The sequence below is a fragment of the Trachypithecus francoisi genome, unplaced genomic scaffold, assembly GCF_009764315.1.
Source record: "Trachypithecus francoisi isolate TF-2019V2 unplaced genomic scaffold, Tfra_2.0 Lachesis_group8, whole genome shotgun sequence".
NCBI classification, from domain to species: Eukaryota; Metazoa; Chordata; class Mammalia; order Primates; family Cercopithecidae; genus Trachypithecus; species Trachypithecus francoisi.
Window position 1 is genome coordinate 12,127,011 of NW_022681473.1, and position 12,519 is coordinate 12,139,529.

Genomic DNA, 12,519 nt, shown 5'->3' on the forward strand with positions numbered 1-12,519 from the left:
CTGCAGGCATCCCCTGGAGCACAGTACTGGGAGGTGATGGGCATTGAATTCTCCAGCACCAGGATGGAGGTCAGGGAGGGCACTGGCTCTGCAAGGAGAGAGGCTGTTAGGGCAGGAGTAAGGTGACAAGGTAGGACACAAGTGAGAAGCAGGTAAGTCTTTCCTTGCCAGACTTGGATCAGTCACTCACACCTTAGTATGAATAAGTTCCAAGTTATTCTTTCCCAGACCTCCACAATGGCCAGAATCACACTCCACCATTCCCTCAGCATCCCTAGGACTACCCAGTTCCCATGAGCCTGACATCTGCCGCCTCAAAAGAACTGGAACACCCAGAAGGAGGGATGGGTCTTCACATCCCTTGCCAGGTGTGCAGGAGCCCGCTCAAGGCCTCCATTCCTGACTGCAGGTATCTCTTCCAGTTCTGGATTCAGAAACATCAGTTACACTGGTAGCTTGAAATCAGCGGTGGTGACAGCATCACACAAATCAGGCTCCCCCCGCCCCGAGGCCGATGATTACACTGCTACCAGCACGCTGCTCCTCGCAGCCTCCCTGAACAGACCCACTGCAGGCTGGCTGGCTGGGTAGAGGTGGGACTGAAGTGTGACAAGCCAGATGGGGGGACAGGCCTTCTTGCTCATCTAGTTCACGTACAGTCTTGCTGCTGCCTGACTATCCACCCAGGAACGGGGAAGCTGGGGCCACTCAACATTTGCTGGACCTGGTATGTTTTCAGCTCTGAGGCATGACCCAGGGACCCAAGGACCCCAACAGGATCCAGGACACCCTGTGTGGCCAGGACAGGTATCAGATACAGACGAGATGGAAGGTGCCCGTCCCACATCCCTTCTGGGCAAATTCCAAAGATCCTTTAAAGAGTCAGCTCAAATGTCACCAACTCCAGAGAAGTTTTCCCTGATCCTCCCCACCTGTGTCCAGATCAAGTGTCCTCCCCAGTCCCAAAGCTACCGGCATGTCCCCTCAGAGCCTCATCACACTGCTGTGTTTTCATCTCTGTGAGGTCTTTGGGGACAGGAGCGTATCCGTCTTCATCACCCCCAGTCCCCCGTACAGAGCCGGCCACAGAGTGGCAGGCAGCTCAGTAAATGGGTGTCGTAAACATCTCCCCCATGGGGTTCCCCCATCACTTTGAATTTCCATCTCTGTAAGCCACATTTTCCAGGGTTTCTTTTTCTTGAAGCCACAAAGCCCATCAAATGAAAGTTAGTGAGAGCAGAGCTGCCTGGTTGAAGCCAGGAAGCCTCCCACCCTCCCCTTCAACCCCCAGGGCAGCCCCCAGGGTGCCTCAGAGGAACCCAGTTTGAAAACTGAATAAAAGGTTCTGTAGCTTTGTGAAAACCAAAGATACGAGGTTTGGGAAATAATAGGCGAGACCCGGTATAGCACCCTCCTGGTGCTGGCATGGTGAAGGAGGCATCAGGCTCGGGATCAAATATAAGCCCTGCCTCAGAGGGGCTGTATAACCCTGGGCAGGTCACTTCACCTTAGTCTCCATCCCATTTCTTCAGCTCAACAATAGGAACAATTCCTTTCTTGCAGCAGTGCTGTGAGGACTAAATGAGATGATCTATGTAAGGCTGCGGGCCTGATCCCTGACCCTTACTTTATGCTCAGCAAACGTCTATTGACTGACGAGTCTGAACCCAGACAGTCACATGACTGGGCTGAGGTGGGCCCTGGCCAGTGAGCCTTGCCAGGCTGGGCTGGGTATTATCAGGGGTGCAGCAAGTACCTGACTGGCCCTGGGCCCAGGTGGGCTGAGCAGGGCCCACGCTGGACTGGGGGGCCCCTCGGCGGGCCCGGCCATGGAAACCAAGGCTGGGACTGTTCTTGGCTTTGCCCTGCCCCCCAGGGAAGGGGACTGCAGGGCTGGCCAGAGGCTCCAGGCTCTTGTGATGCTTGGAGTGGCCAATGCCATTGGCTGAAAGACCCCAGGACTTGGCTCTGATGTTGGTGACTGGCAGAAGGGCCATCTGGCTGGGGCCTGTGGATAGAACCAGGGACAGGCTGAGAAGCAGGGAGCTGGCTGCTTCCTGTCCAGCTGTCTCTAGGGCTCCATAAGACTGAGTGAACCCCATGTGTCTCTTGGTCCTCTCAGGGGAACTTCCCAGTCATTGTCCAGAGCCTCTTTCTGGGCTCCAGGAGACCCTCCCACCAATGAGTATTTGGGCCTTTCTCTCTACTCAGGTAGCCCTCGCCCCAAGCCCCAGCCCAGAGAAAGCCTTACCTGAACGGTTGGTGCTGGGGCTGGGATTTGGGCTGAGAACATGGCCAGGGTTAAAGCTGGGTCCAAGACTAGGACCAGTGGTAGGGTTGGTGGTGGGTGAGGAACAGCAGACGACAGGGCAGGGGTGGCTGGAACACAGGTCCAGGGTGCGGATGGCAGAACCTGGGGCCGAGCTGGTGAGGCTGGTGGTCACTGAGGAGGCCAGAGGCTGTGTGAGCCGGAAGAGCCCCCAAGAGAGAACATAGCAACCTCCCCGTCCCACCCCAGACCTGCCCAGACACGCACCCAGAAGCAAAGTGGGCTGTATGCCTGGTAGCCCAGTGGTTATGGGGGACTGTCGGAGCTGTGTGGTCCCAAAGCTCTGGCTGGACCTGCTGGGGAAGGATGGGCTGAGCTCAGAGGGGCTGGGAGAGCCTGAGGGGAGAGGGCCTGGCAGTCCTGGAGAGGCAGGAGGGCAGGAGAAGGCAGAGAGGGAGGGGAGGGAGGCAGGAAGAGGAGCAGCAGGAGCCAGAGGAGAGGGGTGCCGGTCAGCACGTACCATGGGCACAAGGCCTCACTCCCCCCGGGGGGCTGGGGCCGGAGCAGGGCCAGGAGACAGGAAGTGGACACGGCAAAAGAGCTAAGGGGCAGCAAAGAGGCAAAGGGTGAGACAGGCAAAGGGGAAGAGAGAAGAGAAGACACAGTCAGAGGTGGCCCCAGGAGCTGGGGGTGACAGTGGGCTCACAGAGCCCAAGGCCCTGCCCTGGCCCTCCTTCCGCCTACCCCATGTTCCAACCCCAGCCCCTCAGACAGCCCTGACTGGCAGGCCCGGCTACCTGGAGGGGCACTAAACAGGCCAGACACAAACATCGGTGTCAGCAGGGACTGGCAAAGGCTGCCTACCCTCCAAGGAGGCTCTCCCTGGACCCCCACAGCACCCCAGCAGGCTGAGAGGCTAAGGATGAACTCCTTTAGAGAAGACAGTCTCATGGCTCTCTGACCTGGGCCTGCCCACCAAAGCCCCACCTGACCTGGAGGCTTGACGTGGCATCCAGGAACCTACCCGTCAGTGTCTACCAGGTCCTCCTCTGTGCGCAGGCTCAGCACGTACAGTGTGGACATGGACACCACGCTGGAGCCACAGAAAAGGGTGACCGTTAGAGCTGGAGCCACCAGCCAGTGCCCTCTCTCTAGGACAAGGCTGTGGTCCTTGCTCCTGAAGCTGGGCTCCCAGGTGATGCCTGCAAAATGGGTCACCCCACAGGGGAGGAGGCAGAAAGGCCCACCTCACTGAGACCTCAGCTGCCTGATCTCCCGAGCTACATCCTCCTCTTCCCCTAGGCCTGAGCCCATGGGCAGCTGACTCCACTGGGCAGCTCCACTCCCCTAGTCAGCCACCCTGAGAGCCCAGGGGACAAGTCACCTGAAGGCCATGACCACCACCAGGGCAATGATGGTTCCCTGCAGGAAGCGCTGGCTGATGCAGGCCTGGTCCGGAACCACGGATGACGACTGAGGACCAAGAGGAAAAGTGCAAATGCAAAGAGGGCCAGGTTGAGGCTGCCTGCAGTGGGCTCTGCTGGAGGTCGGGCGGGGGAGTGGGTGGCTAAGTGGGTGCCCCATTCCCCCAGGGGGCAAAGGGAGAAGAAAGAGAAACTGGGGGCTGGCAGGGCTACAGAGTCACAAGGAGAGGGAAGCGCCAGAGGCAGTGAGGCTGGAGAACTGCAACTCGGAAAGGGAGGCCACAGGGATGGGGAACTCCCCATCCCACCCACCTGCCATCCCTGCTCACCCTTACCTTGCTGGCCACCTTAGGGGGCCTCTTCTTGTGGGGGACGCTGCCTGCCCGGCTGAACTGGCTCCCTGCATGGCTGCAGCAAGAGGGCCAGGATCAGGGGTGTCCCTGGGAAGAAGGGTCTCACCTTCCCCCACCCCACACCCCTACCTGAAGGCGCCTGAGCTGCCGGTGGATTTGAGGCTGTCGAGCCGCCGCAGCTTGGCCAGCTTGTGGCTCCAGCGCTCCAGCTCATCAATGCGTGTCTCCAGGTTGTCCGTCAGCTTGCATAACTCCTTCACAGCCCCCACGTTCTCCATGAAGATGCGCTCCTGCCATGGGCCATAGGCCAACACAGAGGGCCCAGTCAGGCCCGGGAGCCCCAGACTGCCAGACCTCAGGGGGCAGGAGGGGCGGCCACTGTCCCTGGCCACCGGGAGGCCCTCAAAACCTCCCTACCTGGGCGGGCCCCTCCAGTCCAGCCTTGGCTCCCACAGCTCCTGTGCCTGTCTCAAGCAACACGCTCACCTCTGCACCTTCACCTGGGCTGTCCCACCTGCCTGAATGGCCCTCCCCACTCCCTGCCAGAGCTCTCCTCCCCTAAGCCTGAAGGCTGCAGCCCCGAGATCTGCCCCCTCTGATGACTGCTGTCTCAGATGTCAGCATTTCACTATTCACCTTGGGTGGAGACCCATTACATGCCTCCTTGGTGCCCAGACTCAGGACAGGTGACAAAAGTCATCCTCACAATAAATCACTTAGTTCAGCGTGCAGGTAACCATACGAGGATGTCTTTGCAGTTCTATTACTGCCCTCATTTTACTGGGGGTGGAAGGCGATGGCCCTCCACAGGGTTTCTCTTGCAGTTGATCACACAGGCTCCAGGGGCCAAATCCCTACCCAGTCATCTCCTTGAACACTCACCCCTTCCCTGTGGGGTGCAGAGGGCACTCTGGAAGCAGCATGAGAGCTGAGGTTGCTCCTGCAGTGCCCCCTCCCCAGTATCTATGGAGGTGATAAGTGTCCCCCAGCTGGCTCCCCCCTTGCCTCTGGGCTCCTTCCCATTGCCCCACCCACAGACCTTGTTCACCACCAGGAAGTTCTCTATGGTTTTCCCATTGGCAAAGACCATGTCTCCGGTGTCTTTCACAGCCTCAGGCAAGATCTCCTTCACCTCCTGAGCGATGACACCTGGAGGTGGGGAACATGCCAAAGATGGGTGGGGGTGGGGTGGGAAAGGGCAGGATTGGAGAGGGTAACGTTCTGGAACCCAGAGATTTGGATTCCAAGGAGCCCTGGAGCAGGGGGATCGCCGAACAAGTGTTCACAGGATTGCAATTCCAGGGCTCAGGTGTAAGGTTCCCGGGCTGGGGTGGGGCGGATTCCTAGGGATAAGGAGCCCAGGGGAAGTGGGTAGTATTCCGGCAGGTTAAAGGTAGGATTCATCTAGGGAAGGGCGAGGGTCGCTAGGCCGGGATTCTCAGATTTCCACTGACAATGGGGGGAGGTTCCGGGGACCTGGAGAGGTGCGATTTTCCAAGGTCTGAGGGGCGGGACTTTCTAGAAGGCATGATTCCCAGGGGTGCAGTTCCAGGAGTCAAGAGGAGGGGTTTCTGGGAGTAGGATTTCCAGGTGACAGGGGGCGAGGTCACTGAGACCCGAGGTTTCTGGGTTCCCGGACCCCAGTCCGCGCCAGCCCGGTCCCTACCTGTCTCTGGCACAGTGGCCTCGATGCCCGCGCTGACGGCGAACTCGGGCTTGTATCTGTAGTGCACCAGCCGCATGCGCGAGATCCTCTTCAATTGCTCGGTGGTGTCCACCTGCGGGGAGCCAGGCCCGGGAATGAACCCCTCCCCTCCTGAGGCGGTCCTGGAGCAGACCCCGGAGCCCAGGAGGGCGGCAACCTGGAGGCTGCAGTGTGGAGAGGAGATCCCACTACTGGAGTCGTTAGATCGGGATTCGAGGCCAGCCTCCCTCCCTTCCTTTCCCGGCAGCCCCGCCTTTCCGCGTGGTCACGCCCCCTCCCCAGGAGCCCCGCCCCCGCGACCCGCCGCAGCCTCTAGCCCCGCCCGACCCCCACAGCCCCGCCCCACCTCCTGCACGTGTTCTTTGGCTCGCAGGTCGGAGGGGTGCATAAGCGAGCCCATGACCTTGACATTCCCGTGCACAACCAGCGCCTCGTCTGGCCGGTCTGTGTTGATGCCCACGCGGCCGTGGTGGAAGACGGTGTCGGGCACCTGTGCCCGCTGCCACAACACATCGCTGTCGCTCTCGAACTGGCCTGGATTGGAGGCCTACCGCGAGTTGGGGCTGGATCAGTCCTGGGGGATAGGGAGGGGACCTGCAGGGCCCTGGGAGCAGGGGAAACTCCACAGCAGCCCCTCCCCTTCCAGCCAGGGCTTCTCACTGCACCAAGCCCAACTTGAACTGTCCCTCCCATTGTGACAACTTTTTGTCACTTGTGGGATCCCAGAAGCTACCAGGTCTTTGTCCACCTCCCTGCTTTACTGTGAAGACCCTGCAGCCCAGAGAGGGTGGGAGCCTTGCCCAAGGGCACACAGCCAGTGCCTAGCAGGATGAGCATGCCCACTCTTGACTCTCAGGACTCGGGTACTTCTGCTTGCTGTTTCTCCCAGCCCTAGGAAGGGCTGTCTACGCCCTGGGAGGAGGTGGCCCTCACCCGCACGATGATGCGCTCTGAGATCTGGGCAGCCAGCGTGTAGTTCTGGTTCTGTGCGTGGGCCTGAAGGGCCACCACCAGCATGAAGTACCTGGGACACACAGGGGTCTCAGAAGTACTCAGGGCCTGCCCCCTCCCCAGGGCCACCCTTTCCCTGGCCAGATGCATGTTCATCTCACCGCATCCTACAGAGGAGGAACCCGAGCCTCCGCCAGGGGGCAGAAATTCCCCAGGGCCCACAGCACGAAGCCAGGGCTGTTTCTCAACACAGAAGCCAGGCTTCTGCTCTTCCCACCCTTAAGTCAATGAAGGGCTCTAAATCTCAGGTCTCTCATCTGTGCAATGGCTCAGCCCGTAGGACTGTGTGACTGGCGTGCCACACAGGGCGGTGTCTTCCTGCCTCAGAAATGGAGGGGCTCAGGGGCAGGCTCCCACCTGCTCACCTCTGGTCAGGGTTGGGCTTGCCCTTCTTACGCATGTTGTTAGCGGTGGTCTCGCTGAAGTGCAGCCGCCCCACAGTCACCTTCGTGACCTGCTCAGGGGGCAGATTGACCCTGCAGAGGAGAGGCAGGGTGCTCAGGGGGCAGATTGACCCTGCAGAGGAGAGGCAGGGTGCTCAGGGGGCAGATTGACCCTGCAGAGGAGAGGCAGGGTGCTCAGGGGGCAGATTGACCCTGCAGAGGAGAGGCAGGGTGCTCAGGGGGCAGGGAGGGAGGCTGCAAGAGCCACGCCGCTCAGGGGCACCCAGGCCAGCAATGTAGGCAAGGAGGACACCCTGGGTGCCTCCCTGGCTCCTCCATTCCCAAGCTAGCTTTAGTGTGGGTCCTCCTAGGTACCACCCCAATAGGGTCAAACACTCACGTGACCGGGTTGAAGGGCCGCTTGCTCCGGTCTGACTGGGACTGCTCGATGTTAATGGACTGGTTCAGGGCCTCCAGCTGTGGGGAGTGAAGCCAGTGGCATCTCAGGATGGGGTTACCCAGGTGGTCCTGCCCTGCTGCCCCTCTCAGCCAGGCCTGGCCCAGCTAGAGCTCACCAGGAAACAGGGCAGCACCCAGCCCTCAGCCGTGTTTCCCACAAGCTCAGATGCCTTCTGCATGGTCACATCCCCTCACACCCTACTTCACACCCACACCCTCCTCACCCCTCACAGCATAGCACTCCCCCAACTTCTGCACAGCTGCGCATGTGCAGTCACTCCCCAAACACCCACACCCCCATTCCACACACACACACTCCCCCACCTCTGCATGTGTGCACGCACACACACACACACACTCACAGCCCCACCCTCCCTCGCGTCCATACCCACACACCTCACAGCAGCCTCCAAGCCCATCCACTTGCACCCAGGCCCACTCACTGCCCAGATCCTCTCCATACCCATGACTCCTCTACTCCTCCACGTGCACTGGCAGAGCCATGCCAAGGTGCCATGCCTGGCTCACTTATGACACCGAAGTCGACAGACCCAGCCATGTCCCCAGGGAGCTCATAGACTCAAAATCAGCCACTACTGGGGTTGTGCTGTGGTGGCTCCCAATAGGCCTCAGAGGAGGGGCCCTGGGGAGAGGACCAGCATGGAGTCTGCCCGGAGAGGAGGGATGCGTGTTGGGAAGGACATCCAAGGCAAAGGGAGCTGCGGGGTGGAGGGCAGGGGCTGTGATGGTCACGAGAGGTTTGGGGTACCACACATGGCAGAGCTGGATTGGAGGGCAGGGCCCCCAAGGCCCCCGTGGTGCAGCTTGGAAGCCGGGGCTTTGACAGGAAGACACCGGGGGCCTTGGAAGGATAGGGAGTGCTGTGGCCGCCTGAGTCTCAAGTGGGCCAGGAGTTGGGGGTCCCAGCTGCCATGGACATTCTGACAAGGAAGGGAGGTAACCCAGACCAGGGGATGGACAGGAAAGAGGCAAGGACCGGACCAGGTACAGGGATCTTCCAGGGCAATAGCAGGGCCAGATGCATGATGAGAGGGGAAAGAGGGCCCTGACCCAGATTTGTGGCTTGGGTAACCAAGGCCCTGCGCCCCATTCCCTGAGAGGGGAGCCCAGGGTGGGAGGCAAGTGTGCAGGGAGTTTAGTTTGGGACCTGGAGCTGAGGCACCTGGTAGAGGGCTCAGGAGATGGGTCTTGACTGGGGTTGCAGACTTGGGAATCACAGGCTGGAGCAGGAAACGGGGTGAGAGGGAGGCAGGGAGGCAGGCTAAGGAGCCCAACGAGAGGGAAGCAGGCTGAGACGCCTAACGTTTAAGGGGCAGGCACAGGGCGAAAGGGAGGCAGGGAGGCAGGAAGGCAGGTTGAGGAGCCCAACAAGAGGGAGGCAGGCTCAGGAACCCAGTGTTTAAGAGGCAGGCGCAGGGCGAGAGGGAGGCAGGCTGAGGGGCAGGCACAGGGAGAAAAGGTGGGAGGGTGGGGCGGCGGTGGCAGGGCAGGATCTAGTTTACACACACATACACACACACACATTCGCACACATGCTTGCTTTTTTTCTTTTTTTTTTTCTTTTTTTTGAGTCGGAGTCTCGCTCTGTCGCCCAGGCTGGAGTGCAGTGGCCGGATCTCAGCTCACTGCAAGCTCCGCCTCCCGGGTTCACACTATTCTCCTGCCTCAGCCTCCCGAGTAGCTGGGACTACAGGCGCCCGCCACCTCGCCCGGCTAGTTTTTTTGTATTTTTAGTAGAGACGGGGTTTCACCGTGTTAGCCAGGATGGTCTCGATCTCCTGACCTCGTGATCCGCCCGTCTCGGCCTCCCAAAGTGCTGGGATTACAGGCTTGAGCCACCGCGCCCGGCCGCTTTTTTTCTTTTTTTGAGATGAAGTCTCACTCTGTTGCCAGGCTGGAGTGCAGTGGCACGATCTCAGCACCCTACAACCTCCGCCTCCCGGGTTCAAACGATTTTCCTGCCTGCCTCAGCCTCCCGAGTAGCTGAGATTACAGGCCCGCACCACCACGCCCGGCTAATTTTTATATTTTTAGCAGAGATAGGGTTTCACCATGTTGGCCAGGCTGGTCTTGAACTCCTGACCTCAAGTGATCTGCCCGCCTCCCAAAGTGCTGGGATTACAGGCGCGAGCCACAGCACCCAGCCAACCCTTGCTTTTTCTGGGGTCTTTCAGTGCCCCCCAAAGGGCCCTCCTGCCCTCCCTTCCTTGCCGAGCCCCAAACTTGCCTTCACTCCATGCAGCTTCAGATAGAAGCAGTCGAGGGGCTTGAGGCCCTCAGGCGTCTTGACGTACTTGGGCTCGCCCAGCATGCCGATGTACACCGTCACCTGGAAGTGGTTCTTCTTCTGGCACACAAAGGCATCATCGCCCACCGAAAAGTTGAAGCCCTTGTCCGCGTCCACACGGTAGGTGAGCATGGGTCTGGGAACAGGTAAGGGCACTCCCCTGAGGCCCCAGAGCCGGGCCTGGAACATCGGTTCCTCCCACCTGCTAGGTTGCAACACCACTTCCCACCTCACACCCCTGCATCCTCAAACCACCATGGCAGCTGCCCCCACTCCTGAGAAATGGAAACTGAGTCCCGGAAAGGATTCTAGTACAGGGTTGCAAACTCCTTAGACAACATTCTCTCCTCTACCCCATGCCTCAGGCCACTGCCCTGTCCTGGTGATGGGGGAAGCAGGGCCAGACCCTGAGGCCCACCAGATGGGAGGGAACTCCTGAGCCAGGGAGGGCTTAACTGCCCTCTCCACACTTGGCTCCTTCCCAGAAGGCTGCCTGAAGCCCCCTCACTCACCCGAGAGGGACTGTGTCTGCAGAGCCTCACGGAGCCTGACAGCTAGTTGCCCTGGAAACGGTGGAACCAGGCGCCTGCTCTGCTGCAGACCCAGCCCCTGCCCACCGGCTTGCTCAAGTCCCCAGACACCCTCATTCCCACTCCCTCCTCATTCCTACTCCCTCCATCTGCCCGGGGAGGGAAGGGGCACTCCTGGACTCTCCCTCAGACTCAGCCTCAGTTTGCCCATCTGTTGTTGGGTTTAGTGTCCCACGTTTGGCCCCTTTGGGACGCCTCTAGTTGACAGTAAAAAGAGCAACTGGGCCAGGCTCGGTGGCTCACGCCTATAATCCCAGCACTTTGGGAGGCCGAAGCAGGCAGATCACTAGGTCAGGAGTTCGAGACCAGCCTGGCCAACATGGTGAAACCCCCGCCTCTACTAAAAATACAAAAATTAGCCGCCTGTAATCCCAGCTACTCGGGAGGCTGAGGCAGGAAAATCTCTTGAGCCCAGGAGGCGGAGGTTGCAATAAGCCGAGATCACGCCACTGCACTCCAGCCTGGGCAACAGAGCAAGACCCCATCTCAAAAAAAAAAAAGCAACTGTTGGCCTGTGGCTTAGCGCACCCTCACTCAGGTCCCCAGGCACAAGAGTGGTCACAGGAATGCCCAGTGCCAGCCCGGAGGAAGCTGGGCAGGGAGAATGCTTCCAAACTTGTGGGAAGAGGCCTCTGGGCCTGCCCAGTGTTGCCAAAGTCCTGGGCTCACCACCTCTTCCCTCCTGGAGCTCCACTCACCTGCCTGACCCAGCAAAGCACCCAGGAAGTGCCTGGGCCACTTCCGGGCTGCAGCTGCCAAGCTTCCTGGCCTTAGGGCCTGGGGTGGCAAGGGTAGCCCAAAGAGTATGGGGGTAAGAGTAGGGGGCTTCCTCCCCATGCCAGAGTGGCTGGAGTGCCATACGACTGCACCCCCACCTGGCAGGACTTCACGGGACCCTCCAGCCACCCAGCAGCCAGACGCCCCCAGCCCTGGGGCTGCTGGCTAAGAATTCCCCCAAAGCCTGGAGCACCCAACTCCATGCAGCTGTTCTAATCTGCTGGCCCAGGCCTGGCCATATCCACAGTTACCCTGTCACGGGCCCACTGGCCTTCTGGGGGAGCCACGGGAGTGGTCCCCACAGGGCTCCCGGCCTGGGGCCTGGAAAGATGGAGCCCTCTGGTGTTGAGGGGGCACTAGGAATGCTCGGGCAGCCTCTGACCTGATCCTCCCCAGCCCCTCCTCCCTCCCTCTAGGGAAGGGCTGCCGGGAGGGTCCCGCTGGGGCTCAGCTTCCGGCTACCTTCCTGGAATGCAGGGGGAGGAGGCGGGGAAGGAGGAGTCGGGAAAAAGCACCCATCTGCCCACTTCTCCCTGACTTGGTTCCCAGCTGCTCCTCCCTTGCAGTCATCACCTTCTCAGGGAGGCCTGGGGCTGGCCTAGGAGTCAGGAGCCCTGAGTGCCAGTCCTGGCTCTTCCCTGAGCCTGTTTGCTCTTCTGTGAAATGAGTGCTCCCAGGCCCTGCTCTAGGACCTTGATGGGGTCCTGGGCTGGGGCGTCCCAAGATGGGGTGGGCTGGAGGAGTGGGGAATATCGCGAGGCACTCACAGCTCCTTGTAGTTAGCGTCGTACAGGGTCGCCCACTTGTTCTGCTGATGGGGCTGCCACTTGATGGACTGGTAGTTGGGGTCCAGGTAGGAGCCACTGAGGCTGTCACTGTCCTGCAGGAGGCCTGGAGGGAGGGAATGGCCATGTGGGCCCTGCACATTGGGCCCCACACCCCACCTTGAAGGGCTGGCCAGCCATGTACCTGGGGAGGGGGCACCTGGCGGGTGCCAAGGCGGTGTCTGGACACGGGCAATGCTGAGAGGCAAAGAACCAGGGCCCGGGGAGAGCGGACCCTGGGGAGGCCAGGGTGGGGATGGGGCTCGAGTGGGGTGCAGAGGCAGGGCTGTCACCGTCCCGGGCTCCTGTTTGATCATTCCATTCAGCATCTGGGCATTGAGGGTGCTGGGGGGGGATTCGGAGTGCTTCCTCTTCTTGGAGGGGTGTGTGGGGAGCCTGGGGGGACAGAAGTGTGC

At 60.3% G+C, this 12,519-nt stretch overlaps 1 protein-coding gene across 8 annotated transcripts in view; it reads right to left on the minus strand.

The window, feature by feature from the left end:
• Positions 1 to 12,519, minus strand: part of MYRF (myelin regulatory factor) — a 37,665-nt gene that overhangs the window by 5,192 nt on the left and 19,954 nt on the right. For 2 of the 8 annotated variants that reach the window (XM_033205127.1, XM_033205134.1), the window contains exons 6-23: positions 12,249 to 12,499; positions 12,047 to 12,170; positions 9,853 to 10,048; positions 7,546 to 7,622; positions 7,128 to 7,238; positions 6,685 to 6,775; positions 6,098 to 6,298; positions 5,713 to 5,824; positions 5,086 to 5,195; positions 4,176 to 4,336; positions 4,029 to 4,101; positions 3,654 to 3,742; positions 3,294 to 3,362; positions 2,790 to 2,870; positions 2,537 to 2,625; positions 2,252 to 2,443; positions 1,757 to 2,008; positions 1 to 103 (exon numbers count right to left, since the gene is read on the minus strand). In XM_033205127.1, coding sequence (XP_033061018.1) covers positions 1 to 103; positions 1,757 to 2,008; positions 2,252 to 2,443; positions 2,537 to 2,625; positions 2,790 to 2,870; positions 3,294 to 3,362; positions 3,654 to 3,742; positions 4,029 to 4,101; positions 4,176 to 4,336; positions 5,086 to 5,195; positions 5,713 to 5,824; positions 6,098 to 6,298; positions 6,685 to 6,775; positions 7,128 to 7,238; positions 7,546 to 7,622; positions 9,853 to 10,048; positions 12,047 to 12,170; positions 12,249 to 12,499 — 2,382 coding nt within the window. The remainder of the gene's footprint in view (positions 104 to 1,756; positions 2,009 to 2,251; positions 2,444 to 2,536; positions 2,626 to 2,789; positions 2,871 to 3,293; positions 3,363 to 3,653; positions 3,743 to 4,028; positions 4,102 to 4,175; positions 4,337 to 5,085; positions 5,196 to 5,712; positions 5,825 to 6,097; positions 6,299 to 6,684; positions 6,776 to 7,127; positions 7,239 to 7,545; positions 7,623 to 9,852; positions 10,049 to 12,046; positions 12,171 to 12,248; positions 12,500 to 12,519) is intronic. The other 6 variants (XM_033205130.1, XM_033205128.1, XM_033205129.1 and 3 more) reach the window with 6 other exon arrangements.